Source organism: Buteo buteo, chromosome 9, assembly GCF_964188355.1.
Source record: "Buteo buteo chromosome 9, bButBut1.hap1.1, whole genome shotgun sequence".
In the NCBI taxonomy this organism is placed as follows: Eukaryota; Metazoa; Chordata; class Aves; order Accipitriformes; family Accipitridae; genus Buteo; species Buteo buteo.
This window is the reverse complement of record NC_134179.1, coordinates 1,974,787-1,997,728: the sequence shown is the minus strand read 5'-3', so window position 1 is coordinate 1,997,728 and position 22,942 is coordinate 1,974,787. Positions and strand designations below refer to the sequence as shown.

Below are 22,942 nucleotides of genomic sequence, written 5' to 3'. Positions count from 1 at the left end.
GGATTAGCACGATTAGAGAGCAGACGGGATAAACCGATTAAACTTCGCAGACAGACGGCTCACATGCAACTCAAAAAGGGGGGAGAGGGAGAGACCCAGTGAAGGGGGATGGAGAGGACGCTCCCGGCCAACCTCCACTCCCCTCTTCCCAAGGCGAGCGCTCCCCTCTCCGACGTAGCCCGGTGCACGCAGTGTGGGGCCCCCCGACGCGCTCCTGCCACGACCGGGCGGGAAAACCACTCAGATGGGTGGCCGCGATCAAACCCTGCCTCCTCCGAATGAGAAGGATACATAAATACCTACATGTCCGTGTTGGGGGCTTCGCAGAGACACGTTGAGGCCGAGAAATTTTTCAGATTTGCTCATTGCAAAATCAATACCCATCAGCTGTTTGAAATTAAAGGAAAGATTAGGTCCTGGTTTTATACACGCTTTATTGTATTCCGAGAGCTTTCGACTCAGCCCGATAAATCTTCCTTAAGAGGATTAGGAAACTTTCATTATCTTTATCTAACCTGAACTAACACTAACTCTGAAAAATTAATCTAGAGACCGGACAAAAGGCGGTAGCCGGCACAAAGCCGCAAGGATCCGGAGGCGGCATCCACCGGGGTGCTATGGCACCTCCCATCTGCCGGCACCCGGATCCCCCCGTCAGAGCGGCCTCAGGAACGCTGCTGGGCAACCCAACAGCGTCCACTATGCCGACACACTCACCTACAAAGCCCTGCAGCAAAAGCCCTTTGCGGCCCCGCAGCGACTTCGACACGCTCGCACGGTCTGCCCGCTCACCCAAAACCGTGGAGCCTCACGCCATTGGAGTCTGCTCCTCCGCCGCGGCCGGCAGCGCTTTGCTTTCGGCTCTCCCGAAGCATCTTTGGACGCGTGCCCCAGCGCCTTACCAACAGCTGCCCGATGCAGCGAGCCGAGCGCCGCGGGCCCAAGTGGTGGAGACAGGTCAAATTGACAGCGGGGCCAGGCAAGGGGGGGGGAGGAAGAGCATGTCGGCCCCAGTTTCAGTTCTCAGGTGTCCTCTGCCCCACGTGATGACCATGCAACACAGCGAGGCTGAGACGATGCCAGTCTGTCTCCTCCCTGGCACGGCAGGCGCTTGCCTACGCCCCTGTTCCTGTGCCGCTCAATCCCTGAAGCAACGGGTGTTGGTCGGATCCCTCCGTCTCCATCACCGAGAGGGCTTCCGGACCCTTCGCAAGTGCAGACAGCCTTCCGTATCGAGCAGTCCGTTCAGCAATCGCGCGAGGCGCGTTATAGACCTACCTTGCACAATGAGATGGACGCGCGAAGTCTTGGGGTGATTGTCTGTCTGCACGGAGCAGGTGTAGGGGCCCTCGTCGTAGACGTCCACGTTGTGTATCTTGATGCTGTACTGGGTCTTGGTGTTGGAGAGGATGACCACGCGGTTGTCTATAGACCACTTGTCATTGCCGGCATACAGGATGGTGCTGCGGTTCAACCAGGCTACCCGCGTGACCCGGTCGTCCACGGTACACCTGCAAAGGAAGAGTCAGAGGGTCACAAAGCTGGAACAGAACGCACGGCGAGCATCCCAGCTCCTCAAAGGGGACACGAGCGGGATGGGAGCTGCGGCGCCAGCTCCCTGTCACGCACAGGTGAACCACTGGCACGGAGGCAGCGCGTGCCACGGCCGACCTACCCTGCTGCCATGTCCCGCATCCCCCCCATCACCTGAGATCTCACAGAAATGGCGGGTTTGCCACCAAAAAAAACCCGCCTTTTTCTTTTACACGGAGCTGGGGAACCGCAGATGAAAATCCCGTTACGCTTGACCTCCACAAGCCACGCAGACTTTCCGTACCCCCCCTCCTCTTACCAACCTCCACTGCCATCCCCACCTCGCCCTTGCTGCTCACTGAGGATATCGGACGAAGCTGTAAAATTTGCTGAGGGTTTGGCTTGTCGGCGCAGCCCTCGAGCCATCCCCAGAGTGATATACGCACCCGCTGCCAGGGCAGAGGGGCTGCGGCATGGGTGCGGAGAGAGGGGAAGAAGAGAAACAGCCGGAGACGGCAAAGCCAGCGCATGGGGAAGAGAAGGGAACATTTGGACAAGCAGCCGTAAATCCTACCAGCGCCTTGAAAACACAACGCGGCCGTTTCCATTATTTATTTCCTGCCCAGCTCCCACCTTCCCCACTCCAAGACACGCGGGGGCTCGGCAGCTCTGGTCCGCGGCGCTGACTTACGCTCAGCAAAGAATGGAAGCAGGGGGGTGGTGGTGGGGTGGAATTAAAATGTTCCTGGAGAACATGCCTTTTTCATTCTGTTCGATAGATTTTTCTTGATCTATTTACTCATGGCCTCGGCCGCCACCACGGCACCCGCAATGAAAGCGCCAAGCATTCGGCTAAATTAAGAGCCCAGCGCTTCTCAGGAGCTTCGCCTTTCCCACCCAAGGACCAGGGCAGGGGAGCTTTCTCTCAGCACAAAAGCAAACCGGGAGAACTGGGCTAGGCACGAGCTCATGCCGGCAGTGGCAGTGCCGCCACAGCTCGGTGCAGCCGAGACCTTAGGAAAAGGCACGTACAGTCAATCGGGAAGCTCGTCGTGCAAGTCCCTCTCCGCACGCCTGTAAATTCAGAGACGGGCTGGCGGGCCGTCCCCGTCCTCGTCCCCGGCACGGCGCTCTCCTGCAGAGGCTTTGGGGGTGTTATATGCCTCCCTTGCTGGGATCACAGAGCGTCACCTCGATCGAGATTATTAATCGGGCTGAGGGAAGGGGCGATACTCGGCGTATTTGAGGGTCCCCCCAGGCGCTCGGTTCAGAGGAACGAGCCATATATCCTCCCGCAAACGAGTAATTTTCCCCTTGCAGGAGCCATACGTCTCCGCCAGTCACATCGCATACGGACGCCGGGAAAGACGGAGGGCCCGCCACGGCACTGCCGGCGCGCCAGGAGCTCGCCCGGGTGTCGGATGCGCCCCGGCACCGGCTCCGCTCTGCCGGACCGAGGTGGCCTCGTGCCTGCGGATGGCGACATCCTTGTTGGGAAGGCGAGCCCTCCCTTTGCTCAAATTAACCAGGGGAAAGCTAAGCGCGGCCGAGTTAAGTTCGGCCCTGGGGGATTCCAGTCTAGTGGACTATTACTGCTGTCTCACTTCATTATAATGAATAATAAAGAGATACTTACGCACGGCTTCTGTAAATTATTCATTGCGTGCACTGAAAAATCAGGGCAGCAATATGTAAAACAGACAACTTGCATGTCTGCACTCTCATACAAATATCCAGACTACAGCCCTGCGAGGTACTCTTGGGTCCCCTCATTAGGGGTGAAGAACAAGGACTAGGGTTCGAAGCGACAGGGACGAGGAGCTCGTGCCATCACTGGGCGCGTGCGACCGCCGCTGCCTGGCTTCAGCTGGCGGGTACCGGCTGCACTTCCCGGGGAGATTTGGGGCCAGCCCAGGGACCCCCACGAACCAGGGTCGCTCGTTCTGCATTTAATGGCTCGCATTTATGGCTCAGAGCCGCGCCTGCATGAGCATGCAGGGACACCCATAACACAGGCGGATACGCTTACGCAAGGATGGGCAAGGACAGCATCACCGTCCCTTGCTCATAGCACGTGGTGACCGAGACCACCCTCGAAACTGGTCAGTGCAAACAGGCGTGAGCAACTTGGAGACTCCTGCTTCTAACAAACTCAGGCTGAGAGCAAGGAGGCAAAGGCTCCTTCTCCCCATCCCTTGAGCTCGCTCTTCAGTTGCTGCCACTCCATAGCCGATTTGGGACCAAGTCCCTTCAGCTCCGCTTGCTTCCCATCGTGGTCCTCTCCACCCGAGCCTGAGCCGTCCCCTGCAGCTGCAGGCAGGGAGGGACCAGACAAACTGCCCCCCTTCAAAAAAAACCAGCCAGCCCTCCCACGCCTCGTGCCAGAGCAACCGTAGGCAGAAAAGCCACCGTCCCATCAGCTGCCACGGGGAGCGCGGCGTTTCTGGGGGCACCTTCTCGCCCGACCTCACCTTCCTGCCATGAGTTTTCCCGTGGCCTGGGAATGGGCGCTTCAAAGGCAAACACCGACCAACACCCCAACGTGAGGAGCACCCCGCCAGCTTCTTTACCTGGGTCGGGAAGCGATCTCCGTTAGCCACTAAGCCACCAGCGCTCCCTCATCTGCCGGGCTGTCTTTGCTACCTATTTCCAATTGACCAGGATTATGATAATGTCTGCAGTAAGCAAACAGGTAAAGAGACTTCTGCAAAGTGTTTAGATAAAGCAGACAAGCTCTGACAAAGCTGGATAATAAAGCGGGCCAGGAGGTTTTCCCTTGAAGGGATCTAATTAAGAACAAAGACAAACCCCCATTAACAGTCTCCTGAAGGCACCGTATCCATCTCCAGAAGAAACCCTGCCTTACGAGGCCGGAAGGGACAAAAGACAATAAAGCGCCTGTCAGACAGGAGGGAAATAAAACCGTCCTGGCTCCATGGTTCACCTGGAGAAAACCCGCCAGCGAGGCAGGGGGAACGTCGCAGGACTGATACCGTCTGCCCAAACCCGAGCCCCCAGCACCCTCCTGGTCCCGGCTCCCCCACGCAGCCCTTCTTTGTGCGACGCAGCCCAGCTCATCTGCTCCCGAGCCTCCGCATCCCACTTAGACCCCCGCTGCCTTCGAGCAGAGATTTTTCGCCATCCGCAGCCCTTCGGCTGCCTCCCGCCACGACCGCTCTCCGCCGGAGCGGCTTGCTAAGGAGCCTTGGATGCCAGGCTTTGCCCGAGCTCCGTCGCCCCCGGTGCTCACAATGATACACGTGGCCTCTCGAAGGCGCCGTCTCCCGAGATGCGTATCGATCCCCTTGCTCTGCGGGGGGGACAAGAGCTGCCGTAGAGATCCCAGCACTCCGCCAGAGACGAGGGCGATGAACCCAAACGCGGCAGCGTGAGAAGATGCACGAGGGAAGGAGCTGGGGGCAGCGGCGCTGTGCCGCTTCCCCTCTAATTGCCCGTATTTCTCATCCTTAAATGCTAATTTTGAAGTTTGCCGAGGAATTATTTCACTTAGTGTCAACAATACAGATAACTCCACATACACTAGCTCTTTGTGTTCGGTGGCACAAAGTGACCGTCTCCCTCCTCCTGGACCTATTAGGGGAGACCCCCGCATCGCTCCCGCGGCAGGCTCCTGCCTGGCCCCGTTGACGATGCTGACAGCGCTCCTCCTACGCGTGGGACGTGACATACGACCCGCTGCCTTCATCCCCTGCCTTTCCCGGTCCACGTCACACACCTTTCCTCTGCTGCTGATTCGGCTGAGTCCAGGGCTGCATGTCTGGAGTGAGGCTGGGGCTGCCCTCAACATCTGCCCCATGGTGAGGGAAATGCCGTGCCCAGGGTCGGCACAAGTTTTCCGGCACGACTTCGGAGGGATAAACGGCACACAAAGACTTGGAGGAATAAAGCCAGCCTCGCAAAGCCCTCTCCGTGGGCGCAATGTATCCCGAGGGATGGGATGCTCAGGACCCTGAAACGTTGCTGCACACCCCAAGTGGTCCAGGTGAGGGGTTCACACCCGCAGGGCCAGGACTGCCAGTCCCCAGCTGAGCCGAGAGGCTCGGGGCAGACAGTTGTCTTTGGATCAACCCCAAACCCTCCCGCTTCCTTACGGAAACCAACGGCGCTCTACTTTTACATGCTTCTGTGGCCCTTCAACCGCAAACCACTTTTCTCTCCTGTAGGCAGCGTGCCTCGTTGAAATGACAAATGGAGAGGCTGAAACCGGTCACGAACGGGCTGGCTGACCTGGTTTTTGGCAGCTAAAATAGCTCACCTGGATCGGGAGCGAAGCCCCTCGACAGAGACGGGGCGGTGCTTCACCCTGGGAAGTTTCCAACCGAAAGCACGTGTCATGGGGGCAGAGCAAACACCCCGGCACCCTTTTCTTTGAGAAGAAATTGTTCATGACGTTCGCAGGGGGCTCCTCATGGGTTTTCCCTTGCGCGCCCAGTCCTCGCCCCAGCTACAGAGTTAACGGGCTCCGAACGCCTTTTATCCCGGGCAGCCGGAGCAAAGGCAGAGGAGATTTATTTGTAATCGTCGGAGACAAACACGCTTCCTCACAAGTAAACACAAAAGAACAGAACCTGGCGGGGTTCCCACTTTGTTAAAGATGCAAATTAGAAGCAGGCCATCAAAACGCGGCGGCTCCTCTAATCCTCTCCCAACAATGTAAACCGTCACATTAGCCGCGGGTACAATGGCATCTGCGGCGCGTGACGGCGGGTCTCGCACAATGGCTCCCCGAGGGCAGGACTGCACCGCCTGGGTTTCCGTCACTGTCATCCCTGATATTTATTCCCGGTGCAGAGGGCGGGAGGCGCTTTGTCTTCGTTCCCGATCCCTTCCGCTGGCACCCTATCTCCTCTCTGAGGCACCCACAGCACCCTTTCTCCCAACTCTCCCGTCCGTCCCGGCGCTCGGATGCGGGGCGCGCGGCCCCACGGCATCCCCCCACCGTCCCAGCGCCCCGAGGACGGAGGGGACCCGGGATGTGCCGCCTGGCATCGCCCAGCACGACCACCTCCCTCCCATTCAGCCCTTGCCACCCGCTTGGCGAGTCCCGACCCGTCGCTGCACCCGTGTCCCCTGTGGTCAAACAAAGAGCGTGGGACGTGTGGGGAGCTCGGCCAGCCTAAACTGTTCTCCTTTTCCCCGTAAGCTCCCTCCCTCCACACCGTACACCAGTTACCCCAAACGCCTCCCGCAAAGCCACGGCACCACCGGCTCCCGCTCTCTGCGAGCTTAATTAATTGCCTGGCCCCACCGCACCGCTCCGATTCCCCAAGCGCTCCCAGTGCTGTTCAAACAAGCGCCGGACCACCGGCAAACCCTTCCCCACCGACCACCCCCTCCCCAGAGCCCTCCAAGGGCTACAGGACCGCTTCCCCTCCCCAGAGGCTCAGGGCTTCTTGGGGAGGGTTTCTCCCTGACGGTTCTCCGGCAGCAGCGGTTTGCCCACTCGCTGCTGAACACCAGAATAGAAGCTGCTCCCCGTGAAAAATCAAAGCCCAAATAGATACGTTAGAGGTTGCTAAATATAAAATATCCATCTGCAAAGATAATAAGCCTGTGAGGGCAGGGGCTGTCGAGTTGCTCCATTTCAGAGAGTTTAATGGTGTTTTGGTCCATGACTGCAGCTCCCAGACATTAGAATGATAACAAGATGATGAGGAGGGCGGGAGCTGTCTGTGCGAGGCATCGGAAGTCGAGACATAACGCTCACCGCGCGGCCCCCGAGGGGGCCACGCCACACGAAACGCCACCGGCTGCTTTCAACCCAGCATTCGCAGGGCTTCGGGCGGCCCCTGCGACAACCGGGGGGGATGCAAAGCTTGAGCCCGATGCTGGGTCGCCGCCGAGCTTGAGCCGGCATCAACATGGGGAGGGGGTCTGCGCCCGCCCTGTGCCCTTGAAGGGGTTCGTCCTGCACCCACACTCTGGTCCGGGAAACGTGGACCCGGGTACCACTGTGGGTGGCAGGGTGCGATGCTAAGGCTGGCACAGGCAGAGCTGCGCTGCAGATGACTCAAGACACGGATTGTAGTTCGCAAGGGGAAGGGACGTGCGGCGAGGCGAGCTGCTGCGCGGTGCCCCCACCGCCGCTAACCGCCCTCACCTCCTTCCCGAAGCCGCTCAAGGGATTTTTCTGAATTAACGCTCCACATGGAGCAAATCCAGAAACGGCAGTCAGCTCCGTTAAAGCAAAGTAGGCTTTCCCCTTTCATTCCTGTCGTGGTTTAACCCCAGCCAGCAACTAAGCACCACGCAGCCGCTCACTCGCTCCCCCCCCACCCAGTGGGATGGGGGAGAAAATCAAGAAAAGAAGTAAAACTCCTGGGTTGAGATAAGAACGGTTTAATAGAACAGAAAAGAAGAAACTAATAATGATAATGATAACACTAATAAAATGACAGCAGTAGTAATAAAAGGATTGGAATGTACAAATGATGCGCAGGGCAATTGCTCACCACCTGCCGACCGACACCCAGCCAGTCCCCGAGCGGCGAATCCCTGCCCCCCCCTTCCCAGTTCCTAAACTAGATGGGACGTCACATGGTATGGAATACACCGTTGGCCAGTTTGGGTCAGGTGCCCTGGCTGGGCATGAGAAGCTGAAAAATCCTTGACTATAGTCTAAACACTACTGAGCAGCAACTGAAAACATCAGTGTGTTATCAACATTCTTCTCATACTGAACTCAGAACACAGCACTGTACCAGCTACTAGGAAGACAGTTAACTCTATCCCAGTCTAACCAGGACAATTCCTAAAGCCCTTCTTTCGCTCCCCATTGCTTTTACTTGCAGCTCGCAGGGATGCGCGCCACCCGACCGACATCACCAGCGCAGGGAAGGGCGGCGTGACGGGGTCGGGCGCTCGCGCATGCTCTGCTCCCGGCTCCCACTTGCTTTTCCCACCACGACTCCCTTGCCTCTGTCACAACAACGTGTCCGTATCCTGATGACTTGGGGTCCGCTCAGAAACCCTCTGCAGCCCCCCGGAATGTCGACACTGCCTTCGGCACGCTCCGGATCGGGGCTCTACCCGAGCCCTTTCCTGCAGGGAGCCATCACATCCCTGCCCAGCACAAAGCTCCCTGTTGCTCTCCCTGCCCCGCCTGAGTCACAGTCATCACAATCTGCTCCGAAATGCATCGCCGATCAGAAAACAGCAGCAACGCTTTCTGCCCTCAGGACCACAGCAGGTTTGCAGACAGCCTCTGGCTAGAGCCTAGCAGCCCCCTGTTCCCCACGCAGCTGCGATCCGGCCACGTCCACGTGTCGGGATGCTCCCCCAGGGCAGCAGGGAAGGTCGCGAGGCGTCAGCCTAAACCCCAGTGGCCGGCAGCTGTTACCAGCTTAAAAGAAATCTTCATAAGGAAATACGAGACGGCAGCAAAAGAAATAAAGCGGGAGGTCCTTGGATGGAGCAAATCAATGGGGATGTTTATAGAGCAGGTGGCACTTAAATGCTAACATCAGAGTCAGTCGATGCCGGTGGCCACACCTGGTCTCCCGAACAGAGATGAAAATGAAGGCACCGAGCGGGGGCAGCCAGTCCAGAAAAACTGCAGACACTGGAAGAAGCGCAGCGAGGCATCTGTCCTTGCCCAAAACGGTACCTAAGCGATCGCACCCTCTCCCCAGAGTCAGGTCCCTGACGCAGCCAGACACCGATTTCCAACTTGCTCGTGGCCACCAGGCCATCCTGCTGTTTGAAGAAGGCTGGGACGTCTTTCCAGCTCCTCTCCAGAGAGAGGCCCAACGTCTGCCAGAATTTACCATCGAGGCATCACTACCCGTCCCAGGAAACATCGGCAGAGAGCTGTCTTCTCGCCAGGGAAGCCAAATTCCCCTCTACCGTACACAGGGGCTCTGCCCTACGTCCCAGCAGGGAAGAAAAGACCCCTGGAGAGGCTCCCAGTGACACCATTGCCACCGTGCGAGGGTGCCGATTAAGGGACACAATCCGGCAACCCCCCCCCCGCTCACGGCACGCCGGCGTCAGCAGAGCTCTGCACCTCAATCGGCGCCCATGTACGAATTCAATCAGCGCTAATCTAACACAATGCAGCACCTGCGCCCCAGCTGATTTCTAGTGTTCTTCAATCAAAAGGAGGAGAAGAAACACAGAATTTATTGCTGGCAGTGCTAGAAGACCCGAGCAGTCGAGAACCTGGAGCCCTCTGTGCCTGCGGTGGGGCTTTGGGGTTGGGTTTTTCCCCCGCTACTGCTTTGTTCTATGTTTTTTTCATCCACCTTCCCAGGCAGGGAGAGACAGAAGTAACTGTTCCGCGGTCACAGGTAGCCATGTAGTTAAGTACCGGTAATTAACGCGCGGCAAGACGAGGCTCTGACCCCTGTGACTCAGCCATCCAGAGGGGACTGGCGACTGCCGCCATCTCAACCCGGGAGAGAGCGGCCGCGGCTCCGGCAGCATCCCACAGTTGCAAAAAAAGAAAGGATGCTGGCTGGCAGCCGGATTGAAACACGGGCCGGGGCGTGTTCGCGACGGAAGGAGCTCCGGTACCATCGGAGCAAAGCGATCGTACGCCTGTCCCTGGCTTACAAGGAGGGAAAATCGGTCTGCCACCCCAGGGCGGCAACGCAGCGAGGGGGGTGGCAGAAGGGCATGCTGGTGACAACCCCGAAATGGGTCCCTGGGGGAAACGGTGACACGTGGGGCGCTTTCGATGGAAACCCGGCCGGATCTCCATCGCACGCGGTCCTCCCTCCAGCTGGCTACGCCACCCTCCCCGACAGGAGCAAAGCTCTTCTCCCGACCCCCCGTTAATTACCACCAAAAATATATTTGTCATGAGACGCCCGCTCCTATCTCTGCGGCTCTTAAGGGTAATGGAGAGGTTTCAGTCTTTGGAGGATAAGTCTCAGGCTCTTGGCTGCTTGCCCAGGAGGATTATTTTACATCAGGTTGAGTTCTGTAGTAATTATCTTCAAAACAGCTGGACCGCTGGATAAACTCACGGTATCTTAATGCACAATACAAGAGCAAATACAGAGAATTAAACTGCAATTTCAGACGGGCCTGACAGATAGGCGGAAAAACCACTCGCCAGCGTTTCGGAGGCCGAGGCTCCGGGCTTCTCGCGCGTCAGGGGTGGGGAGGAATTTTCTCATTTGAAATCAATTCAAACTTCCCCAGAGAGCGAGCGGAGGGGGAAAGGAGATTCCACATGAAGATGATTCACCCCCAAGCTCACAGTGGAGAAAAAAGCGCACCGTTTTCCTGACCCTCATGGCTGAAAAATGAAGCCGTATTTGATCCCGGCTGGAAAGCCGGGCGTTTTGCACAGCCCCAAGCCTTCGATAAAAGCCCAAACTTTCCAAGCGCTCAGCTCCACACCGCAACCCTCACTGCGGTGCCGGCGGGCAGCTGTGCAGGGAAGGGTGAGGGGAAAATCAACTCTGCACCCCTTGCTCCTGGATGTTGCTTCCAGCGCCTCACATACCCCATCCCAGAAGGATGGAGGGGCTGACAGATGGACAAACCAACTCCCCTGAACAACCGGCCCGGACACGAGCACCCTCACCCCAATCAGCGGGGGGAATTAAAAGAAGAAAAAAAAAAAATCAGCTTCCCTCAGGATGGTGCTGCCGCAAGACGTAGGTGCGAAAGCCTCACGGGCAGCATGGCTAACCTCTAAAAAGAGGGAAAATCTGCCAATGGAGGGTGAAGCCATATCACACGGCGACCACCATGAAGCGCTCCGGCCAAACGTGAGATCTGTAAATGACCTGGGTAAGCCATCGGCCCAAGAATATAACGGCCAATTGGCAGGAATTTCTCCAGCAATTAGGCAAAATAAAATAACCCACCAGAGGAAATCCTCCGCTCGCCGCTCCCGCGCCTCTGCTGACCTCTCTGCTTTCCACCCGCCGTTTCGCCGCTGGGACGAGGGCTGGATGCTTCACGCAACGGGCACCAAGGAGCCAGACGACAGCCCCACGGCACCACCGGACGAAGAAGCTGTCACCGGCACGAGACGATGCCAACGGCCACCCCCATGTGGGAGGTGGCCCAAGACCTCTCCCTCTCCCGCCGGTATCCCCTCTCCGAGCATCTCCGAGGGCCGGGTGCGCTGATCCCGGCAACCCCGCAGGGCATCCGCGCGGCCAAACGACTTCGTGCAATTAGGGGGTTTATTTGTTTGAGTTGTACGTGAATATACCAAATTACATTATCAGATCATAGTCCTGCTTCTGATTTATTCCTTCTTTGTTCTTCAAGTCTTCGTACATCTAAGCAATTAACCTCTCAAAGAGCTGGAGAACACATAATTATCCTCATTTGTCTAAACGTCACCAAGATGGCTGCCTTTCAATTAACCTTCTGGGAATGGAGGGAAGTTGGAGTGATACAGTGATCATTTCCAACTTCAGCGTAGGCTTTTTTTTTTCCCTTAAAGTAATTTAATTGAAATATTCAGATGATAAAATATAGCGAGATAACTGTTACTGCAGGTAACGGGATCAAGAGGGGGCTCGCAATCGAAAAAGAAGTCAAATGAGGTACAGTAATATTATATCAATACGTGGCACTTCCATCTAAAAATATCAAAGCACTTTGTGCTTATTAATGAAGGGAGACTTTTGCACTCCCCTGCTGTGCTGCGGGCTAAGGCTTACGTCACTTCTAGATGTCACCGCTACGGATGGGGAAACCGAGGCAGGGGATGAGCTCTGGTGCCTGGGAGGCTGGGAGCTGCCCAAGAGCATCTCCTCTGCGGCCGGTCCTCCCTCCTGCTCCGGGAGAAAGTGGCTCCATGATGAAGCGAGCGTGGGAGACACGGTCACGGCCGAGCTGCTTTTGCGTTGGTTTATTTTAACAATAGCCCCCGTTTTGCTGAGATAGCGTCTGCCACGCCGAGCGAGCGAGGGATTCGTTCCCACCCGTTGCCTCGCTAATAAACATGCATCGCTTCCACCAGAAAGTGCCAGGTCAAACTTTGCGCCCGCATTAAGCAAGACACCAGTGTCGTCTGACGCAGGCGAGTAATATTTATACACGCCCCCGCACACAAATATATATAAACAAGCAAACGCCAAAGTTCATCGCATCTCCTCCCAGACAAGCGTGGCTTCTCAATTCCTCGCAGCACCACGGCCTCGCTCCCAGCATGAAATTGAGCCCTCCAAAAAGCAATTTCGGCTCTGGCACCTCACTGAGCCCTGGCGTTCGGCCTCCCGCCCCAGCGGAACAGAGGTGGCCACCGCGGGGCAAGCGCTTGCCCTCCCTGCAAACTCAGCAGCTTGGGAGAGGCTGAGACGGAGCTCCCACGCAAAGGGAAACTAAGGCACCGAGAGATGGGGATGCACAGGACTCATTCCCTGCGTCCTTCCCTCCCAGCCTCACTTGCAGATCGGCGTCGGTATTGTGGCATTGGTATTGGCGGCCGCTCTGCCGATCCATGCGGATGAGCGGGGAGGAAAGGACGTGGGAAAGCGAGACGGTCCCTGTTAGGGACACCGTAAACCCGCGTCTCTCCCGGTGCGTTCATCTGGAGAGAGGGAGCGAGGATAACGTGACAACCACCGAGTTTATTCTCGGCACAGGCTGACGGCGACATAATTAAAATGCAAGCTGGAGTCAAGGTACCTATCGATAAATCTTTGCTTTTGGCTCTTAGGCTCGACAGGAAGCCTATACCTGGCGCGGGGAGTTCAGACCGAGGGGGAGGCACGGATAAAGGCTCTGCTTTATGGACGGCCATTTTAATGTTTCATTTGAGTAATGGGCCTTGCAAATTAGCACCCCGGCGGCCTGAAATACATATTTTTCCAAGGACATGCAGGCTCCCGATCCGACAGGTGATGTGGGCAAACAGTCCCCGAGGGGAGCTGCGATCTCGGTGCTTCGCGGCTGCAGTCATATTTTATCCTAGCCGGGATGACGAAGAAGAAAGCGGAGAGCTTGGGGGGGATTCAAAGGCTGGGGGAGGAAATGGAGCAGAAAATGACCCTGTGCAAGACCAGCGAGGGGCTGATGAGCGGCGGCAGTGGCAGGGAGCGGCCAGGCAGCCTCCGGAGGGAACTGAAGCTGCTCCGGCACGGCACGGCACGGCACGTCTCGGCCTCTGCCCCTCGAGGGAGCCCAGCGACCGCCTGAGCAGCACCAGGGCAGGTACACGGGGGCACGTCTGCAGCACGTGCCTCCCCTCGCACGATCAAAACTATGGATTTCTGGCTCTCAGCGGAGCCTGTCTGAGCATCTGGCTCTGGCCCGAACGTTCGGAAAGGCCACAGGTGCCTTTGATGCTGCAATTTCACCAGGGAGAAGGAGGGATGCCTCGGTCGTGGGGAAAAGCACGCCTGCAGCCCATGGGCTAGCTGCTGCCCGACCCCCGTCCGGCTCCTCCATCGCAAACGTGGCAGGAAAGATCTAACATCCCTGCGTTAACTCGGAGAGCACCATCGGGAGAACGCTGGAGAAATATGTGCGGCTGAACACGAGGGGGAGCTCGGGCCAGAGCATGCAGGGGAGCGTGGAGCAGAAAGTGGAGCCTACCCGCTCGCCCCCTCTCCCCATCCATCCCTTTCTGCCTCCATCTGTCTCCCTCGTCTCCTTCCTTGCCCCCTTCTTTCCCCTCTACCCTCCCCACACCACCGTGCACATAATCCGCCTGGCCATCACCTCCCCGCGCCAGCACGGCTTGCACCGCATCTCCATAAAACCGTGCGGAGGGAGAAGATGCTCGGGCACCAAGAGGATGCATTCGAGCTGCCCCCAGACGCTCGTAACTCTGCACGGCATCTTCCCTCCTTGCACCGACGCCGCTGCACGGAGCTGGGCGTGCGGCTGGGCACGTATGCAATCACAGAGTCCAACGTGTGCCTGCACGTTGCTCTGAACCTCTAATGATGAGCTGGACGCCTATAATTCTCCTCCTTGTTGTCCCCACAGAGAGGCACGGGGTGACATCTCCCCACCGGCGCACATCCCTCTGCCCTGCTCCTCCTTGCCAGCAAAGCAGTTAAGAGATGGAGACGAGCACAGCCTCTGCAGAGCCAAAACACCGCATGTTCAGGGCACAAGAGCCCGCCGGGCTCCCAGGACCCTGCTGCCACTTCCCCATCCCCAACCTGCCACCTTCGGGACGTTATCTGGATTTCACTTCAAGGACTGTAAGGGACGGATGGGTGGGCAGGCTCCAAAGCAAGCTCAGAGCCCGGAGCGGGAGTTTGCATCCTCGCTGCCGGGTCTCAGGGCTGTTAGCTCAGGTCCAAAGCACCCAGACGGGGTTTGGGAGCGGGCTGAGCTGGTGGGACCTCACCAAGACGCGAGCTCTGCCAAAGCCCCCCGCGTAGCATCGTGCCGCGTCGCAGAACCAGGAGACTAACTCCCGCTCCCGGTGGAGCACAAACCAGATCCCTGAGCGACCCCACGTCCTCAGCACGATTCGCCGCATCTCCTGGACGACTGCAGCGCGGGGAAGTTGTACTTCGGGAGCGGTCGGCTCCGCCTTGCTGCTCCCGCTCGCCCTGCCAAGTTTCAGCCATCCAGGACCTGATGCGGAGAGACAGCTATGAAGTCGCCGGGAGAGGCAGGAGTTTCAGCGCAGCATATCCAGCGCTCCCGAGGCACTCCGGAGGCACGGCAGAAAGCCTGCGTGCCAGCTGCCGGTGCGTGCTTTTCCAGCCGGCAAGATGCTTCGGAGCAGCCTCTCAGAGGTACTGCGTGTGCTTCTCTATCCACACCAAGACGCTGCTGTTTTGTACACCAGCATCTCCCTCCAGGCCCGCAAGGTTGGACCGCAGCTCACCGGGGTGAGTGCAACGCCTTCTGCCTTCCTCTGGAGCCACAGGGCTGAGCTCTCAGCAATCTCGGCCACCCAGGGGCATCGCGTTTTGTTTAGAGCTACCCAAAAGCTATGAAGAGTGGCCAAAGCCAGCCTGGATGGTTAATCTGCAGTACCGTCACCACCCTAAGGGCCCAAGTAAGGGAAGCTGAGAGCTGTTCTGGGAAATTCCTGCGGCTTTTCTACCTGTAATGCCGAAAAAGGGGGACGGTGACGCCAACCCTTTCTGCCGCCCGCCTGCGCACGCCCGTGCACGCCTACGGAGCGGGGAGATGGAGGACCGGGCCGAGGCACGCAGAAATCATTTTCTCCTGGCAAAGCCGCCGACTCAAGGAGAAACATAAAACCCTCGATGAAGGGCTTGTCTAGTTTATTATAACATCGGCTTTAATTTATGCGCCTGCCTTTTATGATTGTTCTCTATCACTGTTCCTGGGGCTTATTTATAGACGGCCATTAGCAGAGAGAGCAAGCCCTGATGAGTGAGCATTTGCAGCGTCTGCCATGGGACCGGGGATATAAACCGAGACGAGGAGGAGGCGGCGAGCTCTCGCATGGGGCTGCGGCGAGTCCTCTCCCCGAAAGCCGAGAAGGATAATTTGATCTCGGAGCGTGATACAACTTCATTTCACGTGGCTCTCTTTGGGCAGGCTGCAGCCTCCTTCACGTGCACTTTGCTAAATTCCCTAGCCCTGAACAAACTCGGTGCTACGCCGCTGCAGCTGGAACGGCGGGGAGGCAGAGAGCTTCGGATCCGACCATCCACACCTAGCACAAAGAGGCTAGGGATGCAGGGAAAGGTCTCTCGATGGCACAAGAGGAGAGCTGCCAGGGCAAGGAGGGGGAAGGCAACCTCAACCACACGCCGTCCAAGCGGCACATCGACACCGGCACTCATCCCTGCCCGAGCATCCCTGCCCCGTGCCCATCTCGTCCCCTTCCACCTCAAAGCAAAACGCCTCGAGGGCTGCGCAGACACCCTGACACACACAGGGGACAGGGGATACCGAAAACTTGACGCCACAAAATTATGCCCATTTACAAACACCGCTCTGCAAAATCCAGCGCAACCCAGACAGGCGATCCTATGCCGGTAATTAAGTCCGCACCCACCGAAATGATGGGTTCGTTACAGGCGCGGACAGGGTCCAGCCCAGTCTCAAAATACACTGACGTACAGGGAAGAATACATTGGTTAAAAAGACAGCTAAGCGGGTAGGTGGGTCCGCTGGCAGATGGAGATGGTGTAAAATGAATTTGTATGATCAAAGCCTTCCCATACAGTTCGCAGGTAATTTGTGACGAGAACAAAAGCTTTAAATTCATCCACTAAATTATTCACTACAAATCGTCCTCTCGGCTCCCGCGTTTGTGTCCTTCAAGCTGTTCTAGGCGGTGATTACGTCCCCCCGGTGCAGGGGGAGGCCTCGGGGAAGCGGCCGCGGGAAAGACGGAGCTGCCGATCCGACACCGGTGGTTTGATTTACAGAGAGAACTAGGGAGAGGAGACAGCCGCCCTCAGGAAAAAAGAAACTATAAGCTCTAACTATCCCATCAAGGGAGGTTTCTGGGTTCTTGATGTGTGGGGTTTTTTTTTTTCTTTCTTCCTTTTTCCACAACAAGCTCCTACTGCAGGCAGAATAGATGATGCTAAATTATTTTGGAATATGCTGAGAATGCCCTGCTTGGCCAACCAAAGCCTCATAAATCATTCCTCTTCTCCCACCCCCTTTCTCGTTCTTGATCTCTCTTTCAAGCAGTATAATGCCAGCTCATCGGGGAGCCCACTGCCCTGGCACCGTGAGGCACGTTTTGGGCGGGCACTGCCGAGACACGACACCGGAGCCAGACCTGCTGCCGAGGGGACGAGGCCACGCGACTGGGAGAGATGGATGGCACCAAGAGGGAGAGCCGCTCGGGCTGCTAACGAGGTCGCAGCGACCAGTTTGCGAGCCCACCTCGGTGCAAGGCAGCCCTACGGCAGCCCGTAGCCGAGCGGTGCCAAGGAGCTGCCTCGCTGGCGTCGGAGCCAGGCACGTGGGCATCGCTCCGGCTCACCGCCACATGCCAATTTGCCAGCGGGCAGCTCGGCACTTGTTGCTCTGCTGCCCCTTCCTCTGGAGTCCCTCCTATGGGTACGGCACGTCTTTCTGAATTAAGGTTCGTCGATGGCTTCTGGAAGAGCCAGGCTCACATCAGGCACGGGACAAGCTATTTTGACCAGCCCTGGCATCAGCTTGAGCACAGCTGGTTACCCTCACCCTAAGGTCAACAGGCTTTGGCCGGAGAGAGGAATTCTACACGCAAGTCGGAAGGGATGGGAGACGCGGTGGCATCCAGGTGCCGGATGCTCAAACGTCACTCCTGATGGAGCCGGTGACTAGGTCCGAGTTCCCCTCTTCTCGCTAGCACGGGTTCCCTCCAAAGCAGGGGGAGATGCTTGCGAAGGACCTGGCAGGGCAGAGCGTGCCAGCAGTGGTCCGGAGCAGAGGGAGAAGAAGGGGCTGGGGAGAAGAAAGCCCTGCACGGAGGAGATGCGGAGCTCGTTTGGCATTTGTGCCATAGCTGGAGCGGCTGCGTGGCCCGGTGCTGTCAGCCTGGCTCCTCGCACCACGACTAAAATCTCACTTTTCTCTAAAAAGGCCAAAGCTGAGATGCCATGTTCGAAGGCAGAGGCCCCTCCAGTTGGGACCGATGCGGGGAAAAGCACTTTGGATCACGAACCACGGCGCGGCAGAGGCGCAGTCATTTTCTAATACCTGCAGTGACATTTTGCGAGTCCCTCGCACTCAGCTGTGACACCGACAATGTCATAATAGGGATATGAGCGCTGCGCATCTCCGCGCTGGCCCGGTACCCGTCACTCAGGCATGATGGAGAGGCAGCAGGCTTGGGAAGCCGCTGACAAGAAGGATTGGCGAGCAGCTCTATTTGTGGCTCTGGGCAAAGAATAAACCCTGTTCCCTCCCTGGCTCGCAACGGCTCAGAAAAAGGCGGGTTGCCGTCTTCCACGGCCTGGCCACGAGGCGACCCAGGAGGTCTCAGACAGGCATTTCAGAGGGGGTGGCAGGATGAGGGCAGAGTCTCCTGAGGTCACCCTGGAAAGCCTCAGGCGGGAGGGACCCCCGTCATCCATCAGGGCTCTGAGGCGATAGATGCGCACGGGGCTGCAGGACGGGGCTCAGGGTACCAGGGGCAGAGCGAGGGTCCCCCACACCTCAGCATCATTCCTCTCCACCTTCATACCCACAAACACGAGTGGGATTTTGCTTGGGTTTTTTTAATCAATACCCTTCTGCCCTCCCCGGGAAAACACTAAAAAAACACTAAAACCCCCAAAGGCAATAAAAGCCTCACCAGCCACCCTTGCCTCTCCAGAGCCTGAGCTTTACGACACCGTAGCTATTTATTGCTCGCTGTGTTTTGCAAATACCAGATGTGACGCTCATCCCGAACAGCCTAGTTTAAGGCCCCTCGGTTATTCCATAGATGGAGCTGCTATTTTAGACAAGACAGACATGAAACGAAAACAAAACCTAAAGTGGGAGGGGGAAAAAAGCCCTCTGAGCGCTGCAACAGTGACAAAAATCCATAGCGAGGTGTTCATCTTTGTTTGTTAACCCGGAGGAAGGTGAAAAAGCCAAGTGGGGCTGCCAAGCACCCGGGGACCACTGGTCCCAGCAGCCCTGCAGGGCTGGACGGGAGCTGCCGGCGGGCAGGGAGCTGCCGGCAGCTCTGCCAGTGCCACCACCGGCCCCGGGGCAGGGGATGAACCAGTGGACAAGGGGATGGACTAACTGGATTTGCGCATCGCCACCTCTCCCACGCCAGCCTCCTTGCTGGGAGAAGCATCCGGCGATGTGCACACGCGGCTCCCTCCAGCGCTTCTCCCGCCACGTGTTGGCACAGGGTGTTTGGGCTGCCCAGCTGCAATTCCCACGTTTTCCATTGGGACCTCCACCGGCATCAAACTCCCTTCAAGCCGGACCACCCGTACCAGCAGGGCCCAACGTACCCAATATTTCATCCCCAATGTCCCGGAAGGGCTAAGGAACATGCGAACACGCTCCATAAACCCACCATTAGAGATCCCCTGATGGAGATGGATTATAATTTGCAAATGATTAAAACACAATTAACGGTGGTAGGGAGGTACTCGAGGCTCTGCAAAGGAGCCGTGCAAATGAGGAGTTATCGGGACCTTCAGTGTCCTAAGCACCTGTCAATTCTCGGTTGAAACAAGTGCATTAGCCTCGTCCAATATCCATCTAACCTTTCCACTCTCCCTTGCTCTGTTTCCCTGGCAACCATTTAAAAGTGCTGGAAAAAGGCACAGCTGCTTTCAGAAAAAAGAAAAGGAAGAGGGAAAAAAAAGGCAATATGTTCTTTTAAGGCGTGCGTGTGCTCATTCGCTCTTCCCCCCTCTTCTCTCGGTCTCTCCTTTAGGTGCCTGTGTTTTTCCTGCCCAGCTTGGCTCTGACCCCGAGCGCTCCGCGCGAGCTGCCGCACTTGGAGGGCAACGAGTAGGGTGGGGATGGCCATGCCACCCTGCTTTCCCCGGGGATGGCCAGATGCGCCACGAGCCGTTGCAGAAATCCAGTTGGGACTACAGAGAGATGGAGGGGAACAAACTCAGGAGCTGGCTCAAGCATAGGAAACTGCTGAAAGGGGAGATGCTGCCCCAAAACGCCCCGTTCCTACAGCGCTCGAGCCAGGGGAGCTCGGCGTGTCCCGCGCTCTCCGCCTGGCACGTCACGGCAGAGCCGTGCCTGACCTGCGCAGCTCTGTAGAGTGGTACAAGCATACAACTCGGTATTTTGCGGCACTCCCTGTCACTCTCTGAGGAGGAAAACAGCAGAGAACAAAGATCAAAACTTGAGGCTGTCGCTAAACCCTCTGCTGCCACCTTCTACAGGGGGCTATTTTTCCCCCCTTGCTTTTTCTCCCCACTCCTGCCTGCCTGGGCATCATCTCCCAGTACATCCACGCCAATGAGAGTGGCATTTGTCCTGACACTTTGGGGCTCAGCTCCAAAGGGTAGAAGGAAAATGGCAATGAGAGCAGCCGTCATAAAAGCCGGAGTGGGCAGGACAGCTCTTGAAGCCTGTCACCGCCGTACTCTCCTGTCTCCGCAAGCAAATGCCAGAGAGGGGCTGGAAACGCACCCTCTTCTTCCCTAGGGGTGACCCAGCACCCGGAGCTGCCCGCTTCGGGCGAGGAGGATGGGGTGGAAGAAGGAGAGATGGGTTTTCTAGGTGCTTCAGGAGCCATCACGAAGGATGGAGCTGGGGAAGCAGCCGGGGGGGGGGTGGAAGAGCAGCAGAGGTGGGACGAGGGCACCCAGCGCCCTCCGACGAACCCTTCGGTGCTTCGTGGCACTGCCCCCCCAATGCTGTTCGGTCCTGGAAAGAGCCGGGAATCTCCTCAGAGGGGAAGGAGCCTCACAGTGCCGCATTTGCAGGACTGAGCACAAACCTTCCTCCGCACCGGCAAGGCCCCAGGGGAACGCAGCCCCAGGGGATGGCTCCATAGGCGATCGAGCCTCATCAGCTCCGCTGCTCGGTCTACACACCGATTTGCTGCTCCGTGTACCGGCCCGGCTACCGGCAAGCACAGGAATTGCTACTAACCCTGTATCCCCCACGCTTCGTGGCGTGTCCCTCCCCAGCCTCGCAGGCACGTGTGGCCACCCTGATCACCTACCGATACGAGCTCAAGCAGCGCCGAAACCAGCGGCAGGGGCTGAGGACCACCCCGCAGCGAGGCGGAGGGCAGCGGCATCCCTCTTGCGTGGGGGCGAGGAGCAGAAATGGGTGGCAGCAGTGCGGGGAAGAGCTCGGTTGCATTAATCACGCGGTTTGAAGCACGCCATTGCCCCTTCACGCTCGGCTTCTTAAACGGAGGGAGGGGGGCAAGAAACAATCCATTAAACAACACGCACTGGGAAAAAATCCCAAAACCAAAGGCAAAAACCCACCCTAATCTAATGTTGTACAAACACTGGGCACCCAAACAGCTGATCTTTGTCAGGAACCTTAGTTCCAAGAACCACTTATAGGCTTTCATCAACACATTATAATATTAATCAAGACTCATAATGCAGACTGATTTGCATGCCAACAAATATATTTACACTGTAAATTGTTTGTTGAGAAGCCTCAGAGAAATATGCAATTCACTGCTATTGAACTTGGGTAACAGGGAAAAAAAAATAAAAGTACAAACTCCCTGTAGAGTTGGTTCCTCCTGGTTTTGGCAACACAACTCATTAGCATGCATTCTCATTTCCACGTGGGCTTTTGCTCGCAGCCATTTAGCTGGATCGCAGCAGTCAGAGATATAAAGACTTATTAAGGTCCTCGTAGCTAAATCCAGGCCACCGTCTTCTCAGCAGAGAAGACGCAGCCTCAGGTAAACCTGTCCAGCACTAGCCAACAAGCCAAAACACAACAACGGTCGCCCACGGGGAACATTCTCCGACCCCCAGAGTGACCCCGGGCTATTTACTCAGCCCGGAGGTTTCTGCTTCCCCAGCACCATGTGGGGCTGCCGGGACGCATCAAAGCCGAGTGACCCCAGAGAAGTCCTGCTCCTGTGGAGGGGAGGATGGCCACGGCACAGGGAGCCGAGCGGCTGGGGAGGCGACGGACAGATCTCCCACCACCCACAGCCCCCGGCTGAAGTCAGCTGAAAAGCCCGAGGGCAGGTGCTGTCACGATGTCAAGCTACAGAGGACCACGGCGGCGCGTGGGAGGTGACTGCGTGCTCCTGGATCCTCCCGCATCTCCCTCCCGACAGGGAAGACCGCTCGGAGAGACGGCTTGGTTCAGACCCCAGGATTTGGGGGTTTGACAAGCCCCTACGGTCTCCAGGGCGAGGCCAAGAGGAGCATCTATTGCCCGTGTTATTACCAGCGGTTTCACAACACAATCTCTATCTCCAGCCACTGAGGGAGAGGACAAGATGGGGGGCAACGCGACCGGGAAGCGGCAAGAGCATTCAAACGGAGACAGGGCTCTCTCCCCTCTCACACGGTTTGCACGCCGATGCCACGTTCCTCGTCCCGAGGGACGTTCCCCTCCTTTCTCTCCCGCTGCTGGGCCCCCTTCCACCCCTGCTCTTCCCACCGCAGCACGCGGGTCCTGCCAGATCTCCGAGACGGGTGTAAATGAGCGTCTGCTGCGCTCCCCGTCCGGCCTCTCCCCTCGCCGCCTGCCTGGGGCTCTGGGGCTGGAAAGGATGATTAGCAAAGGTGTTAGAAGAGAATTAAACCGAGTATGCTGTGGTGCCTCTCTAAGCTGCTGAAGAACGGATTAGCGGGAGGCATTGATCTCCTGGTTCAGAGATCTTCTAAAGAGCGAGGCGGAAAAATAATGGGAGGGAGGAGGGGGGAAGCTAATTAACACTTCCAGGGTAGCAAGCTCTCCATGTGGAGCTGATATGAATAGACTAGATAGAAGGTGCCCCGGTCAGCAGAGTAAGCGGTGTTTGTTCACCCAGTGGGTGTCCTTGTGTGGCAAGCGGGAAGGAGCTGGGGGACAGGACCAGCATAGAGGGAGAGGAGATGACATCTAGCAGCAGGGCACA

General features: G+C 57.4%; 1 protein-coding gene across 1 annotated transcript in view; it reads right to left on the bottom strand.

The window, feature by feature from the left end:
* Positions 1–22,942, bottom strand: part of OPCML (opioid binding protein/cell adhesion molecule like) — a 103,223-nt gene that overhangs the window by 17,353 nt on the left and 62,928 nt on the right. Inside the window, exon 2 of the mRNA XM_075036709.1 lies at positions 1,279–1,511. Coding sequence (XP_074892810.1) covers positions 1,279–1,511 — 233 coding nt within the window. The remainder of the gene's footprint in view (positions 1–1,278; positions 1,512–22,942) is intronic.